The sequence below is a fragment of the Rhamphochromis sp. 'chilingali' genome, assembly GCF_963969265.1.
Source record: "Rhamphochromis sp. 'chilingali' genome assembly, chromosome: 19".
NCBI lineage: Eukaryota > Metazoa > Chordata > Actinopteri > Cichliformes > Cichlidae > Rhamphochromis > Rhamphochromis sp. 'chilingali'.
The window spans coordinates 29,579,512-29,596,762 of record NC_137946.1 but is presented as its reverse complement, the minus strand read 5'-3'; the positions used below and the strand labels follow the sequence as shown (position 1 = coordinate 29,596,762).

Here is a 17,251-nt window from a genome sequence, read left to right as displayed (position 1 = left end):
GTTCTGTCTTTGTGTAATGTGTTTTTCCTCTGCTGTATGTTGGCTTCGTGTTATTTCTGACAAAATGCCAGTTTAGCCCCGAGCGACTGTGCTGCTCCAGGCAGCTCTGTGAAGCTATCTGCACCCAAATAAGAACATGAAGCTTCGTCAGAGTTCTTTAAGAAGTTAAATGAAAGGAATAGCCCTCAGTTGGCTTATTTATAAGTCTTGCCGATATTTGCTCTGTTTTGGACTTAATTTTTGTTTTCACCAACTCCTGAAAATGTTTGCCACAAAAAAGTGGTTGAACCAATAGATACTTTTCAGTGAGGCAAGTGGAAGTATATAAAAAAAAAGAACAAACCTAACCCTCTAAAAATCAAGGATATCTTCCTAAATATTAAGTGATGCAACTAAAACCTTAAGGTTTTAAAAAGTAAACAAGTAAAAGGTCACTGGTTCCATTCCAGACACCAGACACAAAAATCGCCGTTTGGTCAGGAGGGGCATCCCGCGTAAACTCTGCCAAACTAAACAACAGCTGCTACCTGCTGTGGTGACTCCATGTGACAAGGGAGCAGCTGAAAGTAGTTTTTATTTTAGGATTAGACACTAAATGGTCTCCTGTGTTCACCAGTTAGTTGCATAAGTCTACCAGGTGGTGCCGGGTAGCTTGGTACAGAATTCTTAGGAAGTAAAGAGGTGGGGTGATAAACTTCTGGGCCTAAGCTGGAAAAATAAAATAAAAAAATAACGAAATAAATAAAAATCGAAGGTCATACCGGATTTAAATTTGGCCCATCACCCCTTCAAGGTTTAGGCACAGCTGGAGTTTTTAGTGTCACGTTCTCGTCACCTGGATTTACACATGTACAGTTTAACCATGGACCTCAACCTCTTACACAGATCAGCCTGGTCCAACCAGCAGCAGTTTTCAGCTGAACACTCTGCAGTATCCAAGCCTGAAAGCATCCCATCAGGTTGGGAACGTGACCGGGACGTGTTTGTTCTTTTGATTTTGTTGCAGGGTTTTACTATAACTTCCCGACGTGTCTGAGGAAGAACGTTCAGCATAAACGACCTGAAGGGAGGCGCACCTCATGCATTGTCTTCTTGCACGCAGCCCACACCAATGCAAAATTCGTGCATCATCCGTCCTAATCTCTAAATCTGCTTCGCCTCTTCCACAAAATAAAATTCAAGTTGATGGGCGGCTGATTTGACACGTTTTCACATACAGCATGTGCACCGGTCTGAGTAGTTAGAGCAGAGCATTTTAAAATTTGCAGCCACACTGGACGTGGTCCAGCCCTATCCAAAGAGTTGAGACTGAAAGCGAAATAGGCCAGATTGAAATCAGATATGGTTTTTCATTTAATGGCAAATTAGTTAGGACATCATCCTCGCTGGCTGCACGTTTTAGCAGCAGTAAATCCCAACAAATTACACCCTGTATGCACACATCCAAACTTTGTTTGCAGTTATGTGTTATAACTTTTTCAAAAAATACCAATGAGAAAAAAATACTCTGAGAGTCATTGTAGCATCTTCACTGGGAGCCAAACTGTTGAACAATCTGTTGCTGTCCACATACTTTATGTCACATTTTTGTACTGTAAATCCTCTGCAATGCACTTGGTCATCTCCAGGACCTGCATAGATTTCTCTGTTTTCCTTTTCTTATGGGCTGATTTCCGCTCTTCGTCACGTCACCTTTGTTTCTTTGGAATGACAGTCTGTTGCAGGGTCTTCCACCTGTTGTAGTAAATACAATTACTTTATAGAAAGAACATGTTTCTCCTTAGAAAAAAAAAAAAAAAAACTTTCAAAAGCAGTGCTGGGTTCTTGCTTTCTTTCTCATCAGCAAACTACAGTTGAAGAGAAGAGCCGCATCATGCAGTTGGAGGAGGAGCTCAGCCTCAGGAGAGCCGAGATCACGAATCTCCAGGTCCAGCTCAAAGGGGCTGATGCAAGCTGGCAGAAAGTTGACCGTGTTGATGCGGCCCAGGGGTCCGACGCCCAGCCAGAGACCCTCCTGCTGCGCGAGCAGCTGCTGTCAGCGGGCCGGGAGCACTACAAGGAGAGCAGCGAGCTCAGAGAGAAGTACGAGACTGCCTTAGCAGCAAGCCAGCAGGAGATCGACTCATTGAAGGCTGTCGTGGAGAAACAGAACGTGGAGATCAATGAGATGAAACAGAAAGCTCAACAGGCTACCAAGGAAAACGTGGAAATGATGGACACCTGGAAGGTACGCTGCTCTGTTTTTTATAACTGTCTTCAAGTCAGCCAGAGTAGTGTGGTCATGTCAGTGCAGTTATGTGTTTGTAGGAATCCTTCATTTAGAGCAGGATTCAGTTTTGCTTACAAAATTTCAAAGGATTTACAAAAAGAAAAAAGGGTAAATCAGGGTGGCTATAACAAGAATAAGAATGTTACATCAAAATGTAATTTGAGAAGTCTCTCTGTGTCCATCCCTTCTTCACTCATCTCATCATCCGTACATTCCACCCAATTCAAACATGGCAGCCTAACCTAAACCTAACTCTAACTTCAACCCTGAAACCAAGTCTTGAAATTCAAACAGGCATTTAAAGCAGTGTGAAAATACACTTGCATTTGTGGTCGTAGGTAAAGTATGACCACAAACTGAAACATGGACTATATTGCCAAAAGTATTCGCTCGTCTGCCTTCAAGAACATATGACATCCCATTCTTAATCCAGCCCACCCTTTACAGTTATAAAAGCTTCTGGGAAGGTTTTCCACAGGGTTTAGTGTGTTTATGGGAAGATCCGACCATTCTTCCAGAAGCAAATTCGTGAGCTCAGACACTGATGTTGAATAAGAAGACCTGGCTCACAGTCTTTGCTCTAGTTCGTCCCAAAGGTTTTCTTTCAGGTTGAGGTCGGGACCCTGTGCAGGCCAGTCAAGTTCTTCCACACTAAACTTGCTCATCCATGTCTTTAAGGACCTTGTTTGCACAAAAGTGCACGGTCACGTTGGAACAGGAAGGGGCCATCCCCAAACTGTTCCCACAAAGTTGGGAGCATGAAATCATCCAATATGTCCTGGTATCCTGAAGCATTGAGAGTTCTTTTTACTGGACCTAAGGGGCCGAGTCCAACTGCTGAAAACCAACCACACACCATAATCCCTCCTCCACCAAACTTTACACTGCAGTCAGACAAGCATTGTTCTCCTGGCAACCACCAAACCTACCTACACTCATCCATCGGATTGCTAGGCAGAAGCGTGATTCATCACTCCAGAGACCGCATCTCTGCTGCTCTAGTCCAGTGGTAGCATGCTTTACACAGCTGCATCAGCCATGGAAACCCATTTGATGACGCTCCCTACACACTGTTGTTGAGCTAATCTGAAGGTTTGGAGGTCTGTAGTGATTGACACTGCAGAAAATTGATGACCTCTGCGTGCTCTTCACCTCAGAATCTATTGACCCACTCTGAGATTTTATTTAGCCTACCACTTTGTGGCTGAGTTTTTGTCGTTCCTAATCACTTCCACTTCATTATAATACCACTAACAGTTGACTGTGGAATATTTAGTAGGGATGAAATTTCACGACTGGACTTGCACAGGTGCCATCCTGTCACAGTGGCACGCTCACTGAGCTCCTGAGAGCGACCCAGTCTTTCACAAATGTTTGTGAACGCTTATGTGTTTGATTTTATACACCTGTGGCCATGGGAGTGATTAGAACACCTGAATTCAATGACTTGGATGGAGGAGTGAATGCATTTGGCAATTTAGTGACTCATAAATCCACAGGTTTGCCTTCACGTTCAGCTCTCTCTTCACCACAACAGACCAGTGAGCATCTGCAGCACTGCAGATCCTGCACCAAGCAGTCTGCACAACCAGACACAATCACACACAATGAGATTAGAGTTAACTATTCAAATTTTTAAAAGCATGCATGTTAAATCTTTGGGTTGCATTATCCCCTGAATGGTTACTAGATGATTTGAATTGATTCGTTTCACAAATGCAGCAAGTATGACCTAAAAGCGATCTTTCTCCCTTTCTCTTGCAGGCTAAATTTGACACTTTAGTCAGTGACCACCAGCGATCCTTGGAGGAACTAAAGGCAACACTGAGCAGTAGTCATACCGCTACAGAAGGTCAAGAGCAGGACACCCAGGAGCTGAGAGCAACCCTGGAAAGCCTGAAGATGGAGCACCAGCTAGAGGTGGAGAACCTCAAGGCCAAACATAAAATTGAAGCTGCCATCCTGACAAAGGAACGAGAGGACCTCTGCGCTCGTCTGCAGGAGGCCAAAGACCAGCTGGCTCAAGGCAACCAGACATGGAGGGCTGAATTGGAAGCCAAAAGTGGAAAGCACGCGCTGGAGGCAGCTACGGATAAGCTACAGAAGGCGGAGCAGAGGCTGGCAGATATGGAGACGCTTCAGATGGAGCAGAACAAAAGAGCGGAGCTGCTGAGGGAGAGGCTGGAGCTGTCAGAGAAGCAGATGACGGACTACCAGGCTCTGCAGAAAGCTCAGGAGGCGAGCCAAGAAGAGATCCAGAAACTCGAGGAGAAGCTGAGGGTGACGGCCAACCAGCTCCAGGCCATCCAGGCCGAGCGCTTCACATCTAATGATGCTAATGTGAGTGGCTGAGGAGAAAGAGGCACCTGCAGTGTTCAGATACAAACTCAGCACCTGACACTTTCTCCTCTTTCAGGTGATAGAAGATAATGAAATTTCAGATGAGAAGATGAAGCTAAAACAGAACATAGAAGGTATGTTTGTGTTTATCTTAATCCCGACTACAGATTCATGAAAAAAAGCACACCAATCACACACACTTCAGCTGATCTGCTTTCTTAGTTTAATCACGTTTGTGCTTTTTGCTCCTTGTTCTTACGTCCCAGTGATTCCCAAAGTCTTACTTCCCATTGTTCTCGTCATATTACCCATGTATGCACTCGAGAGATAAGAAATTTAAAAAGCTTGGCAGGAAAAAAGGGACGTAACAACTTTAAAGAAAGAGCTCAACATTTTAGGAATAATGCCGCCCTCCTTGCTCCTGAGAATGTGTTGTAAAAATAATATTGTATAGAGACCACTTCGGCCTACTTCCATCTGCTTTTCACCACTAATTCCCTTTTAATCTTGTAATTTTTGTCAACATAAAAACACCTTTGTTTTTTGACTAGTCCGACACATTTCTGGGAGTTAAGCATCAACTACTCAGCAGGCGCTGGTAGTTTTTGTCATTCAGATTCACTTTTTCCCCGTTATTTTGGGAACACATGAAGACACAAACACCAGACAGTCATTTCCACATACAAGCAAAGCTGAGATGTGGATTTTGTTGCTCTGCTGAAGCGAGCCAGACTAGTTATTTCCACTGTTTGTGCTAAGCTAAGCTAAAAGGCTAGTGGTTACAAAAGGGCCTTGTATTTATAATAACAAAATAGGAAGCAAATCAGTTCCCTAAACTGGTTAAAAATATGTCAAGTTAAAATATCCTATATATGAGGTTATAATGTATTCCGAGGTACTAAATACTGACCAGTACTCATTATGCGTATGTCTTTGTGAAATAAAATAGATTTCCTGAGTCACAGTCTATAAATACAGACCTCACAAGCCTCTGTCTTGTTACATAAATCTCACTTAAGCGTCTAATGGCTAAAAAGCTCGAGAAAAATCGCAGCTCTTCTGGTACACAAGGGCGTCTGTCCAATAACTTCATAGGATTTCACTGTATCCTGCCAAGTGACAGATAAGGAAGTAACACAAAACTGTGGAAAACTTTGTGGCACTCCAGTCACAAATCACTGCACTGATTTGGATCATCGGCGCGTTGTGTGAGCGAGGCGTCTCATGGCTGTTATGTTGTTTTTCCGCAGAAACAATGGAGAAGCTGCTGAAAAGGGAAAAAGAAGTCTCTACTCTCACTTCCCAGGTTGAAGCCCTCAAATCACAAATCGGAGGTAAACAAGCGCGCAGCGCCCTTTTCCCGAGCTCGCCGACGTCTTTGTTCTTTCAGCGCTTTCGTGACAAGATATCCTGAAATATTGAGTTTCTGCGGAGGCATTGTGTCTTTCACGTACAGGTGTTTCATTTCAGGATAAAGAGAGGCGAAGCTTGATATTTTCCTGCAGCATTTCCTTCAAGTTTAGGTTTTAAACTGAGAACTTGTCAGCGCTCTCTCTCAATAAATAAAAAAATAAATAAATATGCATGTTTGTGCGGCGACTGGAGGCTTTATTTTCCGACAGTCACGCCGAGTTCATCGCGCGGGGGAACGTGTTCTTCACCGTTACACTCTTTGATCATCACCCAGAAATCTTTTGATAAGTTTCATCACATCAAAAGCACCCAAACGCACGCTTTATGTACTTCAGATAATCAAATTGACACACTTTGAAGAAGGAATGTAAATAATTTAAAACGAGAAAAGAAAAATATAAAACTCGAAGGATAGTTGTATTCGTCTCTTTTTATTCTTTTTTTAAAACTCTGGGGTCATCACCGATGACCCTGATCTGTAAGAATTTTCAAACAAAAACTGCACAAAGTTTAGATCAAATATTAAGACGACCTTCTTTACTTGTTTATGAATGAAATAGAAATTGATTTTTGAAGATGGTAAGGGGAAATGACATCAGCAGTGAGAGATCTGAAATATCTAAAACACTATTATTGCGGTGTCTTTACCTTACAATACAAAGCACCTTGAGCCTCTTGATTTGGCTCTTTGTGAATAAAACTGGATTGAATTGAACTAATAATAATGCCTGCGTCGTTATCTTATTCGCTTGGCATCATCGGAGAAAAACGTGGGGTGTTTCAGAGATGAATAGAAATGGCAGACATCTCAAGTGCAGCATTATTTGAAATGAACTGCGTGGGCATATAAACATTTTAAGAACAACATTCGTCACTTTCTAAACTGAAACATCTTTGTCCATCACCGCTATATTGAGATGATTAACGCATGTTTTTCGACTGTAGCTTTTGCAACTTCAACATTCAGCTATGAAACGCATTTTCATCTTGTTTTTAATCAAACAGCTGTGAGCAAAGCAGGGAGGGCAGCTCATTTGCTGCCAAGGCTACACCCAAGAAGTTGTGAGCCACCCCCACACAGAAACGCAAGAGTTCAGCATTTCAGTAGAATTTCACAAAAAAGACTGGGAAACTACTTACCTGATGGAGAAAGCTGGTTTATGGTGATTCACAGAGTTTTTTATGACACGAGCCTGGATATCAGGATTTCTGACTCCCTCCCAGTGTCATTAAACGTCTCACAGAAATAAGCTGTTTGTCCCTCATTCACCTGATCACCATAATGGCAACTACTGAAAACCTACTATATATTGAAATAAAAAAAAAATACTGTTGAGCTGAACGAGTTGCACTGAACAAAAGTGGGAAAAAAGCTTCAGAGTTATAAAAGAGCAGTGTTAAAAGAAGAGCTGATGAAATAGAGAGGTAAACGTGCCTCTTTTTTGAAGCTCGTTGCAGGCATAGAATTAAAAGTGAGCATATAGAAATTTGTCAGAATCCTTCCCAAATGTGATCGCCTGATCTGATTTAAAATGCATTTATAGCATTAATTGAAAATAGTAAGTTCTTTATGATCACAGTTCTGATTAGCACAGCTGTGTTAAAGTTATTAATAACTAGTGTTGCAAACTATCGATTTGTTTTTAGCGCTGGAGGGCAAAGTTCGCAGCGGGGAGAAGAGAGCCGAAGCCCTGGCCAAGGAGAAGACGCGCATGGAGGCAGAGCTAGAGTCCATGACCAAGAAATCCCATGATGCCTCTGGGCAGCTAGTGAGCATCAGCCAGGAGCTGCTGAAGAAGGAGAGGTAATTTGACACGGAGACTGTATTGATTTGACATTCTGCCTCAGCACTTTCTCAATAACAGCAGCGAAGGATGACACCAGTGTATTATACATGCAGACACCACCAGCACTTATTGCATGACCTTGAAGCACTGCTCCTCCTTCCTTTTTGCTTTTCATCCGGTTGTTCTTGCAGTTACTCTGATACTAAGAGGTTTTGATTTATGATGCATTTTCTCCATTTTCTGGAGAAGACAAAGAAGTTTCTGTGGCATTTTATGTAATTTAATGTTGTAGTTTTTGTTTGTGGTTTGCAAATGTAGAAACCCAACAAGAGACACGGGTTGGAAACTAGCAATAGCTATAACCTGCTTCATAATCCATATTGGAACTATGTTAAAATGCATTATGCCTTATAGTGTGTGCACACACACACACACACACACACACACACACACACCAAAGATTTTTATTTTTCACCTGAGTAACAAAAAATGTCTGTAATGAATCGCAGACCTTTTTTACATTTCACACCATCATTCGACCGAGTGATAAAGCAGAAACACCGACGCAGCTCTAAAGTGATGGATGACTGCTCGTGCTTCTGTCAGAAGCACATACGGCCGCTCCGCACCTCCTTTAAAGCGGTGCCTGAAGTCACTGAGAGCAGCTGGCTGAGGTTTCATCTCCAACAAAGACCTGCCAGATGGCCACCTCTCTATACTGAAGAGTCTGGTAGAGTTACAAAACATCCAAGTCCTTTAGTGCACACTGTCCAAAAAAAAAAAAAAAAAAAAAGCCCCACTCTGCTTAATATGGTCATTATTTAACCACCCAAGTGTAAAAGGCAGCCAGTGCATCGTTGCAGAGGCGCAGGGTCGCTCCTTTGTTCATTAAGCCATTCAGAAAATGTGTTTTTCTGCAGCGCTGTTGAAAAAGTTGTTTTCCATTATTCTGACATTATGCAGTCCCTACATTATTCATGATTATGATGTTAGTGAACTACCGCACTAATTAATTAGAGTTGGGTATACATTAGGGTCCTCAGTGATAAAGCTGGTATTTCAGCATGTGACATACACTCGCCTGCCACTTCTTTAGGAACACCTTTCTAGCACCAGGTTGGATCTTTTGCCTTCAGACGTCCTTTAATTATTCATGGCACAGATTCAACAAGGTGCTGGAAACATTGCTCAGAGACTTTCGGTTCATGATAGCATCACAAAGCTGCTGCAGATTTGTTGGCTGCACATTCATGATACAATCCCACCACATCCCAGTGAAATCAGTGTCAAGTTTAAGAAAGCAGTTTGAGATGATTTGAGGTTTGGGGCATGGTGCCCGCTGCATGACAGGGGTAATCGGTACAGTCATGAAGGGAATGACATGATCAGCAACAGTAGGGACCCAAAGAGTCCACTCTGTCATACCAACATCAGCAACCTGATGGTAGCATGCAGGATGGATATGTATCTGAATGTCACAGCAGAAATCGAAACTCAGAACAGACCAAGCAGCGTTTTTCTAATTTTAGTGAGCCTGTGCAAAAGTAGGCTGGAGTGGGACCCAGTGTGGTCCTCTGCTGCTGTAGCTCATCTGCTTCAAGGTTTAAAGCACGATGTGTTCAGAGATGCTCTTCTGTTTGACTTGATTGTGACAAGTGGTTATTTGAGTTACCGTTGCCCACCTAACACCTTCAGGTGGTCAGGCCATTTTCCTTTGAGCTCTGATATCAACAAAGCATTTTCACCCAGAGAACTGCTGCTCACTTCACGGATTCTTTGTAAACCCTACAGTTGGTAGTCGAGGAAAAGTAGAGTAGTAGATCAGCAGCTTCTGAAGTACTCAGAGCAGCCCACCTGGGTCAAAGACACACACACACACACACACACACACACACACACACACACACACACACTGTAAGTTGTGGTGACTGAGGTGTTTTGTCAGTAATCATGGAGGACTTTCCTTTAATCATGAAAAATTCAAGCAACTTTTCATGAAATTGACTTTTTAATTAATGGGAAAAATTCTAATTATTTTGGTCAATATTCAGATCATTGATAGACTTAATTAAATCAAAATTTTAATAAACCCTTTGAAAAGTTTTCCTTTATAAGTAGATGTCTTTGTATGTTGATTAGAATTTAACTTATTTAAAAAATACACTGAACTAAGTCTGTCACAGCTTGGTAGAATTTGGGGAAGAAGGGGGTTGCAGTGAAAGATAAAACGGGAGCGCCTTGGTGAAGCGAAATGTGGCGCAGTAATAGTTTTGTAATTGTTTTAATGATCACTGGAGGCCAAAATTGTAATTGAAAATAAAATTAGATTAATTCCACAGCCCTGCTTCCACTCATTTTAAAACAGGCTTTGAACAGACTTTTGATATAATGATGCATCTCTCACCTCATAAACCTGCCACACCTCTTAGCAACAGACTCACGTTACACCACAGCACATAATCTGTTAATGTATCGATTAGACCAGACGGAAAAGATGTTCTTACAGAGAAAACACCCGGAGCGCTTCTTAGAAAGATGAAAATAACACTGTTTTGTTGAGATGAAATATTTCCACGAGTGCAGGAAACATGTTAAAGTTGCTAAAACCTTTGGCTAGCATGCAGTGCAAAGGTACAGAAAACTGTTCCCCGGTGTAAATGTGGTTTACTGATGCAAGTATGTCGGCAAACAGCCAGTGTACTTAAGATGATGTATACTTGGAGTAAGTAGCAGGAGCAGTGCCGCCTACGCTATTCCCACCGGCCTGTCTGCCTGACATATTCACATATTGTGATTGCTTTTGGATAATAATGATCTTTGAGCAGGGTCTGAGCAAAGCGAGTGATTCATATAATCCTTGACAGGGAAACTGTGGTGCTTTTACCACCTCTGAAGAGTCCAGTTCTTACTGCATTTCTGCAGGTCAGGAAACCAGAAACACAGACACAAAGCAACTTTTCCCCTCTGTGTGTGTGTGGTTTTTTTTAAATCACAGGAGTCTGAATGAGCTGAGGGTGTTACTCCTGGAATCACATCGTCATTCCCGGGATATGGACAAAGACCTGAGCCGAGAGGTCCACAAGGCTGAGTGGAAGGTCAAGGAGCAGAAACTTCAGGATGACATCAAGACGCTGCGAGAAAAACTGCTTTTACTGGTGAGAACAAAGCACCGTGGAATGATTGGACAACACTAAACCACATGTCGGTCCCACATTTTGAGGCTTTTCTTTTTTGTTATTTAAATTAATGTTAAAAACTAAGTTTAGAAATACAGGAGAATCAGCACCTTGATAAGCCTGGCCTGTGATTTGTGTGATTATACATTTGTTTTCACAGGTTCAGTGGTCCCAACTATGAAGCACACATTTCTTTTAGCATATGAAATATAAACATTGGTTGAAAAGCCTTACTTAAGATAACCTGGATGATAATTTACTGACAATAAACTCGCTGGTTTCTAGTTTTCTGATAAAGAATTTTATCAGTGTATACAGTGTGAGCTAGGGCTGTTCGATATGACAGTAACAATGATGGTAAAACCATTGTGTGGCTCCGCTTGATTATTTTCCACATAAACCTTTCACAATAAAGCTGAAGATCCTGTTGAGGTTTTTCAAAATAAACTGAAATGACGACAAACTACATTATTCTCAAACCACAAATTTCAGAATATGCAGCAAACAAATTACCTCAAATGAATACAAGTAGTAACTATAAATGGCGTTTACAGTCACCACGTGGATGCAGGCACAGAGAATACCAGCATGGCCAGTAAAGATCAGGCAGAACCAGGTAGTTCCAAACAGAAAGACCAGTCAAAACAAATCCTTAGTCCTAAACGAGGGGCTACCTCTGTAGCATGGACATGGTTTCGTTATGAAAATTCTGACATGGACGAGAAAAATCGGGATGTCGGTGAAGGTTCTCAGTCATCCAGGTCATTGTAGTCTAAGGAGCTTAGAAAGAAAAGCGTCTGGACTTCTTTAAGTTGCTTGAAGACGTTTCACCTCTCATCCGAGAAGCTTCTTCAGTTCTAGTGTCAAATGGTGGACAGTCCCAGATTTAAGCCCTGTGGGAGTTTCCCCCCCACGAGGGACAATAGACCTCCTAATGATCCTCTACCTAATCACATGAGCCAAGGTGTGAAAACGGGTGTAGGTCACAATCAGCCAGGGTTTCAGGTGAGCTCATTGGGAAACCTGGCTCCACCCTATCATGTGATTTCCTGAGGTCAGATGGCCCAGGGTGTAGGTGGGCATTAAGGCATCTGGGAAGGGATATGAGATTTTGGTCACAGCCCTAGTGTGAACATACCCTAGATTCTCAGGTGCTTTTCAGTCCATGTTGGTCTGCTGTAAAGACGGTTTTGGGTTCACGATGATGAGGAGAAGTTTGCTTTGTTAGTATGTTTACTTTATTCCCATTTCATTATCTCGCATGAATGACTTTACAGCATTATTTCTGGAAGTAACCAGCTTTCATACTGAAATTGCCTCGATTTCAGTCTGTTTTATAAATTTGGATTTTGAGCATGCTCAACTTTCCCTGGAAAGATCATTTAACACTGAAGGTTTAATCTTTCATTTAAAATAAAGACACCAGACTTTCTGTCAGGTAAAGAAATAGTTTGGTAATTTGCACTGAAATACAGTCACTTGCCTGCTTGAGATTTCATGTTCAAAACTGAACTTATAACAATGGACTGTTTTCACAAATTGATCAGCCTACTCAAGGGCAACAGAAAGTATTAGAGCTGTTTTTTCAGGTGAGCGATTCTAACTAGCAAACATGCTGTTATTTTATTTTGTAAAAGCAAAACAGTTTTTAAACTTTGTGCACTTTGGGTTTTTTCCTGCAGTTAAATTCAGTTACAAATATGTATTAAGCATTTATGGCACCTGCTACAGAGGCTTTTCCTTCTAAAGGAAAGTTATAATTATAAATACATAACATAACTTTTTAATTTTTAACATTTTTTATAAGACTGGCATAATGTACACTTTTGTTTATCAAATACATTAAAGCATTTGGGAATCTTAAATAAGGTAACACTCATGCTTACATGTGTACCTTCTCCACAAAAAGTCAATTTTAACCTCATTTCTGAATTTGCCCAACTCAATTTTTATAATAATTTCCTGGAAAATAATTTGCTCACCCACTAATGGATTGATTTAGGACCTAATCCATACTTCAGCTTGATCTGGATCTGACTTATGTCGTGTCCACAGAGTACTGTCTAAAATATGTCACATTTGACCTCTGACCTCTCCTTCAAAGTCAATAGATTGCTCTGAATGTTAAAGTGATAATAATAGAGCTATTTAAAGAATAGATTGGTTTGAGTATTATCGATTCATTTTATTATGACTTTATCTACATTAGAGTAACAGATTATAACGATTTAAACACATGTATAAAGTTTCATGTAAACTACATGATGTAAATCCTGTAAAATGGGTAATAGAAGCCTGCTCTTTGCACTTGTTTCACTACAAAGTACTTGAAGTGCGTTAAAAACAAAAGAAATATATACAAAACCCATAAACCTAATACAGTTTGGATGATTTAACTTACTTACCAGTTAGCTTGTGCGGTTCTTTCAGGGTCGGGAACGATCCTCCCCTGACCACCGGCGGTACTCGATGCTAGACCCCTCGGCTCTGGACTCGGAGGTGACCCGTCTGCGCCAACGGCTGCTCAGCACTGAGGAAGCCCTGAGGAACGCCTTAGAGCACAACCAACAAGTCGACCAGCTGGTCCAGGCCATGCGGAAGAATCCAGAAAAAAGCCCGGTAAATTTTTAAAAAAAAAAAACAAGATGGAGAAACATGCAACCACACAATCACATATCCATACTACAGCTAGTTTGTGTTTGGGGAATAAACCCAGGCAGACATAGGGAGTACGTGCAAACACTCCACAGAAAGGCCTCTGCAGGCAGCAAATGCAATCACGCTTTCAATCCCCACCTAGACTGCATGCATGCAGCCAGAACCAGAACGTTTCTGGTACCAAATCCCATCAGTCTCCTACAAATGGTAGCTATTAAGACTGTTTTAAGATGTTAAAACCCAGGTCACCTGAACAGGTCTTCTAATGTCCAATCAGGCCAAGAACAGGACTAAAATGATCATTTCTGACTGTTTTCCAGGTCCACGGTGCAAATTCGGCTAATGGAATTCACCACCAGGAGTCACACAGCGCTCAAGATGTTGGTATTCTTTCCTTTTGCTTTTTTCAGTCATTGATTTAATAATAAAAATAATACATTTTAAGGAAGACATGCTTTACGTTTCCTTCCCTAGGAACAACACTGATATGAGCAGAAGCGATGAGAGTGGGACGCTGACGTGACCCCGAGTGAACTGGGACGTGCTGAAGTACACCTGAAACGTCAAAGTTTGGTCCGACGTGTCTCCCGATGCTGCGGTGGACGCCTGAAACATTTCAGTTTACAGTTAATACCAAAACAGCGAATCTCTGTCTCAAGTGAATATATGTGTTGTTACAGAAAGCACCTATTAGCCAATCATGAAGACCACTTAAAAGTACTTTAAACAGGAAAAAATAAAAAAAGAGATATGGACGTGAAGAGATTATCAGCTCAACAACTGCTGAGAACTGGCAGTGTGGCAACTTTTGATGCTTTACATTAGTTAGAAAATTTGAAGTTTTGTCATTCGCTGAAGTCTGAATGACTGCGCTGAATTTTGACGAAGAAAGCAAAAAGACTGATGGACAACGAGAAGAAAAACTGGGTCTCAGTCGCTTTGTTTTATTTATTACTTTTATTTTGCTCCTTGGCTTTGTAATAATCCTGTCTGCTGTACGTGAGCTGATGGCCTGATTTTGTTTTTATTTTAAAGGAAGTTTGACTCGTGTCTCACCTTGCTTGATATCTGATGAGGATTGGTAGCAAACATTACCCTTAATCCAGAATTATTTGAACTCAATTTTAGTTACACTGCACCAGATCAAAACAAGTCATCTCAGGGCACTCGCCATAGTAACTACAACATTACACTATAGTAATAGCATCTCTGCTACCAACTTTGTGAAAATAACCAGTTTTTACAGTCACTTTTCAACTTTGTGTTTTTAAAAGGAACATGAGCACTGAACAAATACAAAAGCAACAGTTTGTTGCAATATAGGAGAAGATGACAGAGAAGGTGGAAGAATAGTACAAAGCAATGCTGTCCTGTCTGCAGACCGAGTATGTACTGATCCAGCACAGTGCTGGATGTTGACCTGAGCGTTTGAAAGCTTGGCCATGTTTAATATGAGCAGTCACCATGATAACAGTATATACATAAGGAAAAGTGTAATAAGCCCAATGTAAACAGAATATAAGGACAGTGAAGGACGTGCTTTACTGAACAGTGGGATCATTTCTGTTCCTCTACAGCCACCGCCTGGTCAACATTTGTTTGCAGCAAACAGGAAAAACACCCTTGAAGTTATGAAGTTCTCAGGCAGCTCCTCAGAACCATTTGGTCCCAAAGCGCCTTAATGTACGTCTACTGGTAGAAGCACGATGAGCACAAAGTTAGGTTCAGTGTGGTCGTTTAAATGTTAACTGGAGCTCTTTTAACGGTCATTTCTGATCCAAGGATAAAATACAAAATCAACCTCTTCCCGTCTTGGAAGACCCCGCCCTCCCTCGCCAACACACATGAAGAGCGTCATCTGTTACAGGACTGATGGTGATGATGTTACTACCAATCCTCCCTTAAGGTGTTTGTTAAGCCTTTCAGCCATTTACACATCAGTGGACTCATTGTGCAGACTGAACCTGGGAGACGTTGCAGGACATTTGTAGTACAAATACAGTGAACCATTTCAGACTTTTTCATTGTCTAAAACTGTCTGACCGCGCATCAATACATCTTTCTCTGATCGGTGGCTTTGTGTTAATTTACTATATATGGTACAAAATACAGTGTGAGCCTATTGTAATGGCCCTGGATTTCTTTACTGACCCTTTCTGAAGTCTTCTGAAGGGCTTTCCCAGGAGCTAAAACCCAAACAGCAGTGTGGGAATGTGGGAAGTTACGTTCGTCCTTCCCTGGATCGAAATCATCCGGATTTCATTTGCCTCTAACATTTATACTCTTAAGTCTTCCAAATATTGTTTTTATCCATTTGTCAAACTGAACTAAGGGGGGATCCTGTTTGTAGTTGGTCACAGGTTGCTATTGCTTCACAGGAGACACTCCACACAGGTGGGGTGGGGGTGTGCAGAAAGGCTTGAGTAGTGTCCCCTGAGAACACATGCAGGGCAGGTACTGGTCAGCTCAAATAAAACCTGAATTTTCCACTGGATATTGTACATGGCCTTTACAGCTGGAGGGTTCATACCCTTTGGAGTATTGCTGCGATGGTTTTGGAGATTGAGTCATTAAATATTAACAATGCAGGCAAGGGCTGCTGGTGTTTTATTTCACACCCTTTCATGCTTATACGACTTTCAGCATGTTTGTTTTTGAGACCAAGCGCAGCAGATCGGAATATTTCTGCAGAGCTGGTTTAAAGCGGTGGTGTCGGATTTAGGGGCTCGGCGGTTTAGGAGATTCAGCCAACAACCATAATGTGCATGGCTAAATATTTGTCATTAAATAAAACGCAGTGATATCAGCGAGAAAAGATGGCAATAAATCCTTCATGAGGGAAAAGTTGCCACACGGTGGAGATGAGACATCCAGACGCTGCACACTAATTTACAATCTCTAGATTTCTAGCCTCCAGATATATCAGTTTTATTTGTTGGCCTTGGCAAATGTCAGGGCTTATCCACATGTCCCAGTTTCTGCTAGAGGGCTGATTGGTTATGCAGGTGACATTTTGAATAAGTAAGAAGTGACTTATTTGTAAAAGCACAGCATAGATGAGGCACAGATGTCATTTTTGCTCTTGGTGAAACAGAGTTGAACACAGCAGTTAAGAGGGGAAAGTAACTGAAACTAGTGAGATTGCAATGGATTTAATGTAAATAACTTATGATTAAAATTTAATGATCCAAGTACTTTTAAAAGAAACGTTCCCTTTTCCTCACAGATGGGATATCAAGCTAATGTTAGTTTACGGGGCACGTATAACTAAACTTGGTATTAAGACGGTTGGACAAGTTAAATGATTGCATGCTGATGTCTATTTAATGTAATAAAGTAACCAGTGCATCAAAAAAAATAACCAAGTAAACCTAAGTTTCACCATTTATTACGTTAAATATTAATAAAGCCATATGAACAGTTTTATTTATATTTAATATAATAAAGTAACCAATCAATTTATTTTGTGTTTTAAAAAAATAAATAAATAAGGAACCAAGTAAAAAGTTACACTTGGATTTACTTGGTTCCTTTTTTCTTTACATTAAATATAGTGCAGCTATTTATATAGCATGTTTCAAAGCATAAGCTATAACAGACATTCTAGC

At 41.2% G+C, this 17,251-nt stretch overlaps 1 protein-coding gene across 2 annotated transcripts in view; it reads left to right on the top strand.

Annotated features, from left to right (window-relative positions):
* The window catches only part of clip2 (CAP-GLY domain containing linker protein 2), a 56,886-nt gene extending 40,655 nt beyond the window's left edge, over nucleotides 1-16,231 (top strand). For both annotated transcript variants that reach the window (XM_080866131.1, XM_080866130.1), the window contains 9 exons: nucleotides 1,844-2,227; nucleotides 4,034-4,609; nucleotides 4,686-4,743; nucleotides 5,860-5,943; nucleotides 7,670-7,826; nucleotides 10,805-10,964; nucleotides 13,416-13,604; nucleotides 13,964-14,023; nucleotides 14,118-16,231. In XM_080866131.1, coding sequence (XP_080722257.1) covers nucleotides 1,844-2,227; nucleotides 4,034-4,609; nucleotides 4,686-4,743; nucleotides 5,860-5,943; nucleotides 7,670-7,826; nucleotides 10,805-10,964; nucleotides 13,416-13,604; nucleotides 13,964-14,023; nucleotides 14,118-14,129 — 1,680 coding nt within the window. In that variant the 3' untranslated portion in view covers nucleotides 14,130-16,231. The remainder of the gene's footprint in view (nucleotides 1-1,843; nucleotides 2,228-4,033; nucleotides 4,610-4,685; nucleotides 4,744-5,859; nucleotides 5,944-7,669; nucleotides 7,827-10,804; nucleotides 10,965-13,415; nucleotides 13,605-13,963; nucleotides 14,024-14,117) is intronic.
* Nucleotides 16,232-17,251: the final 1,020 nt, after the last annotated feature.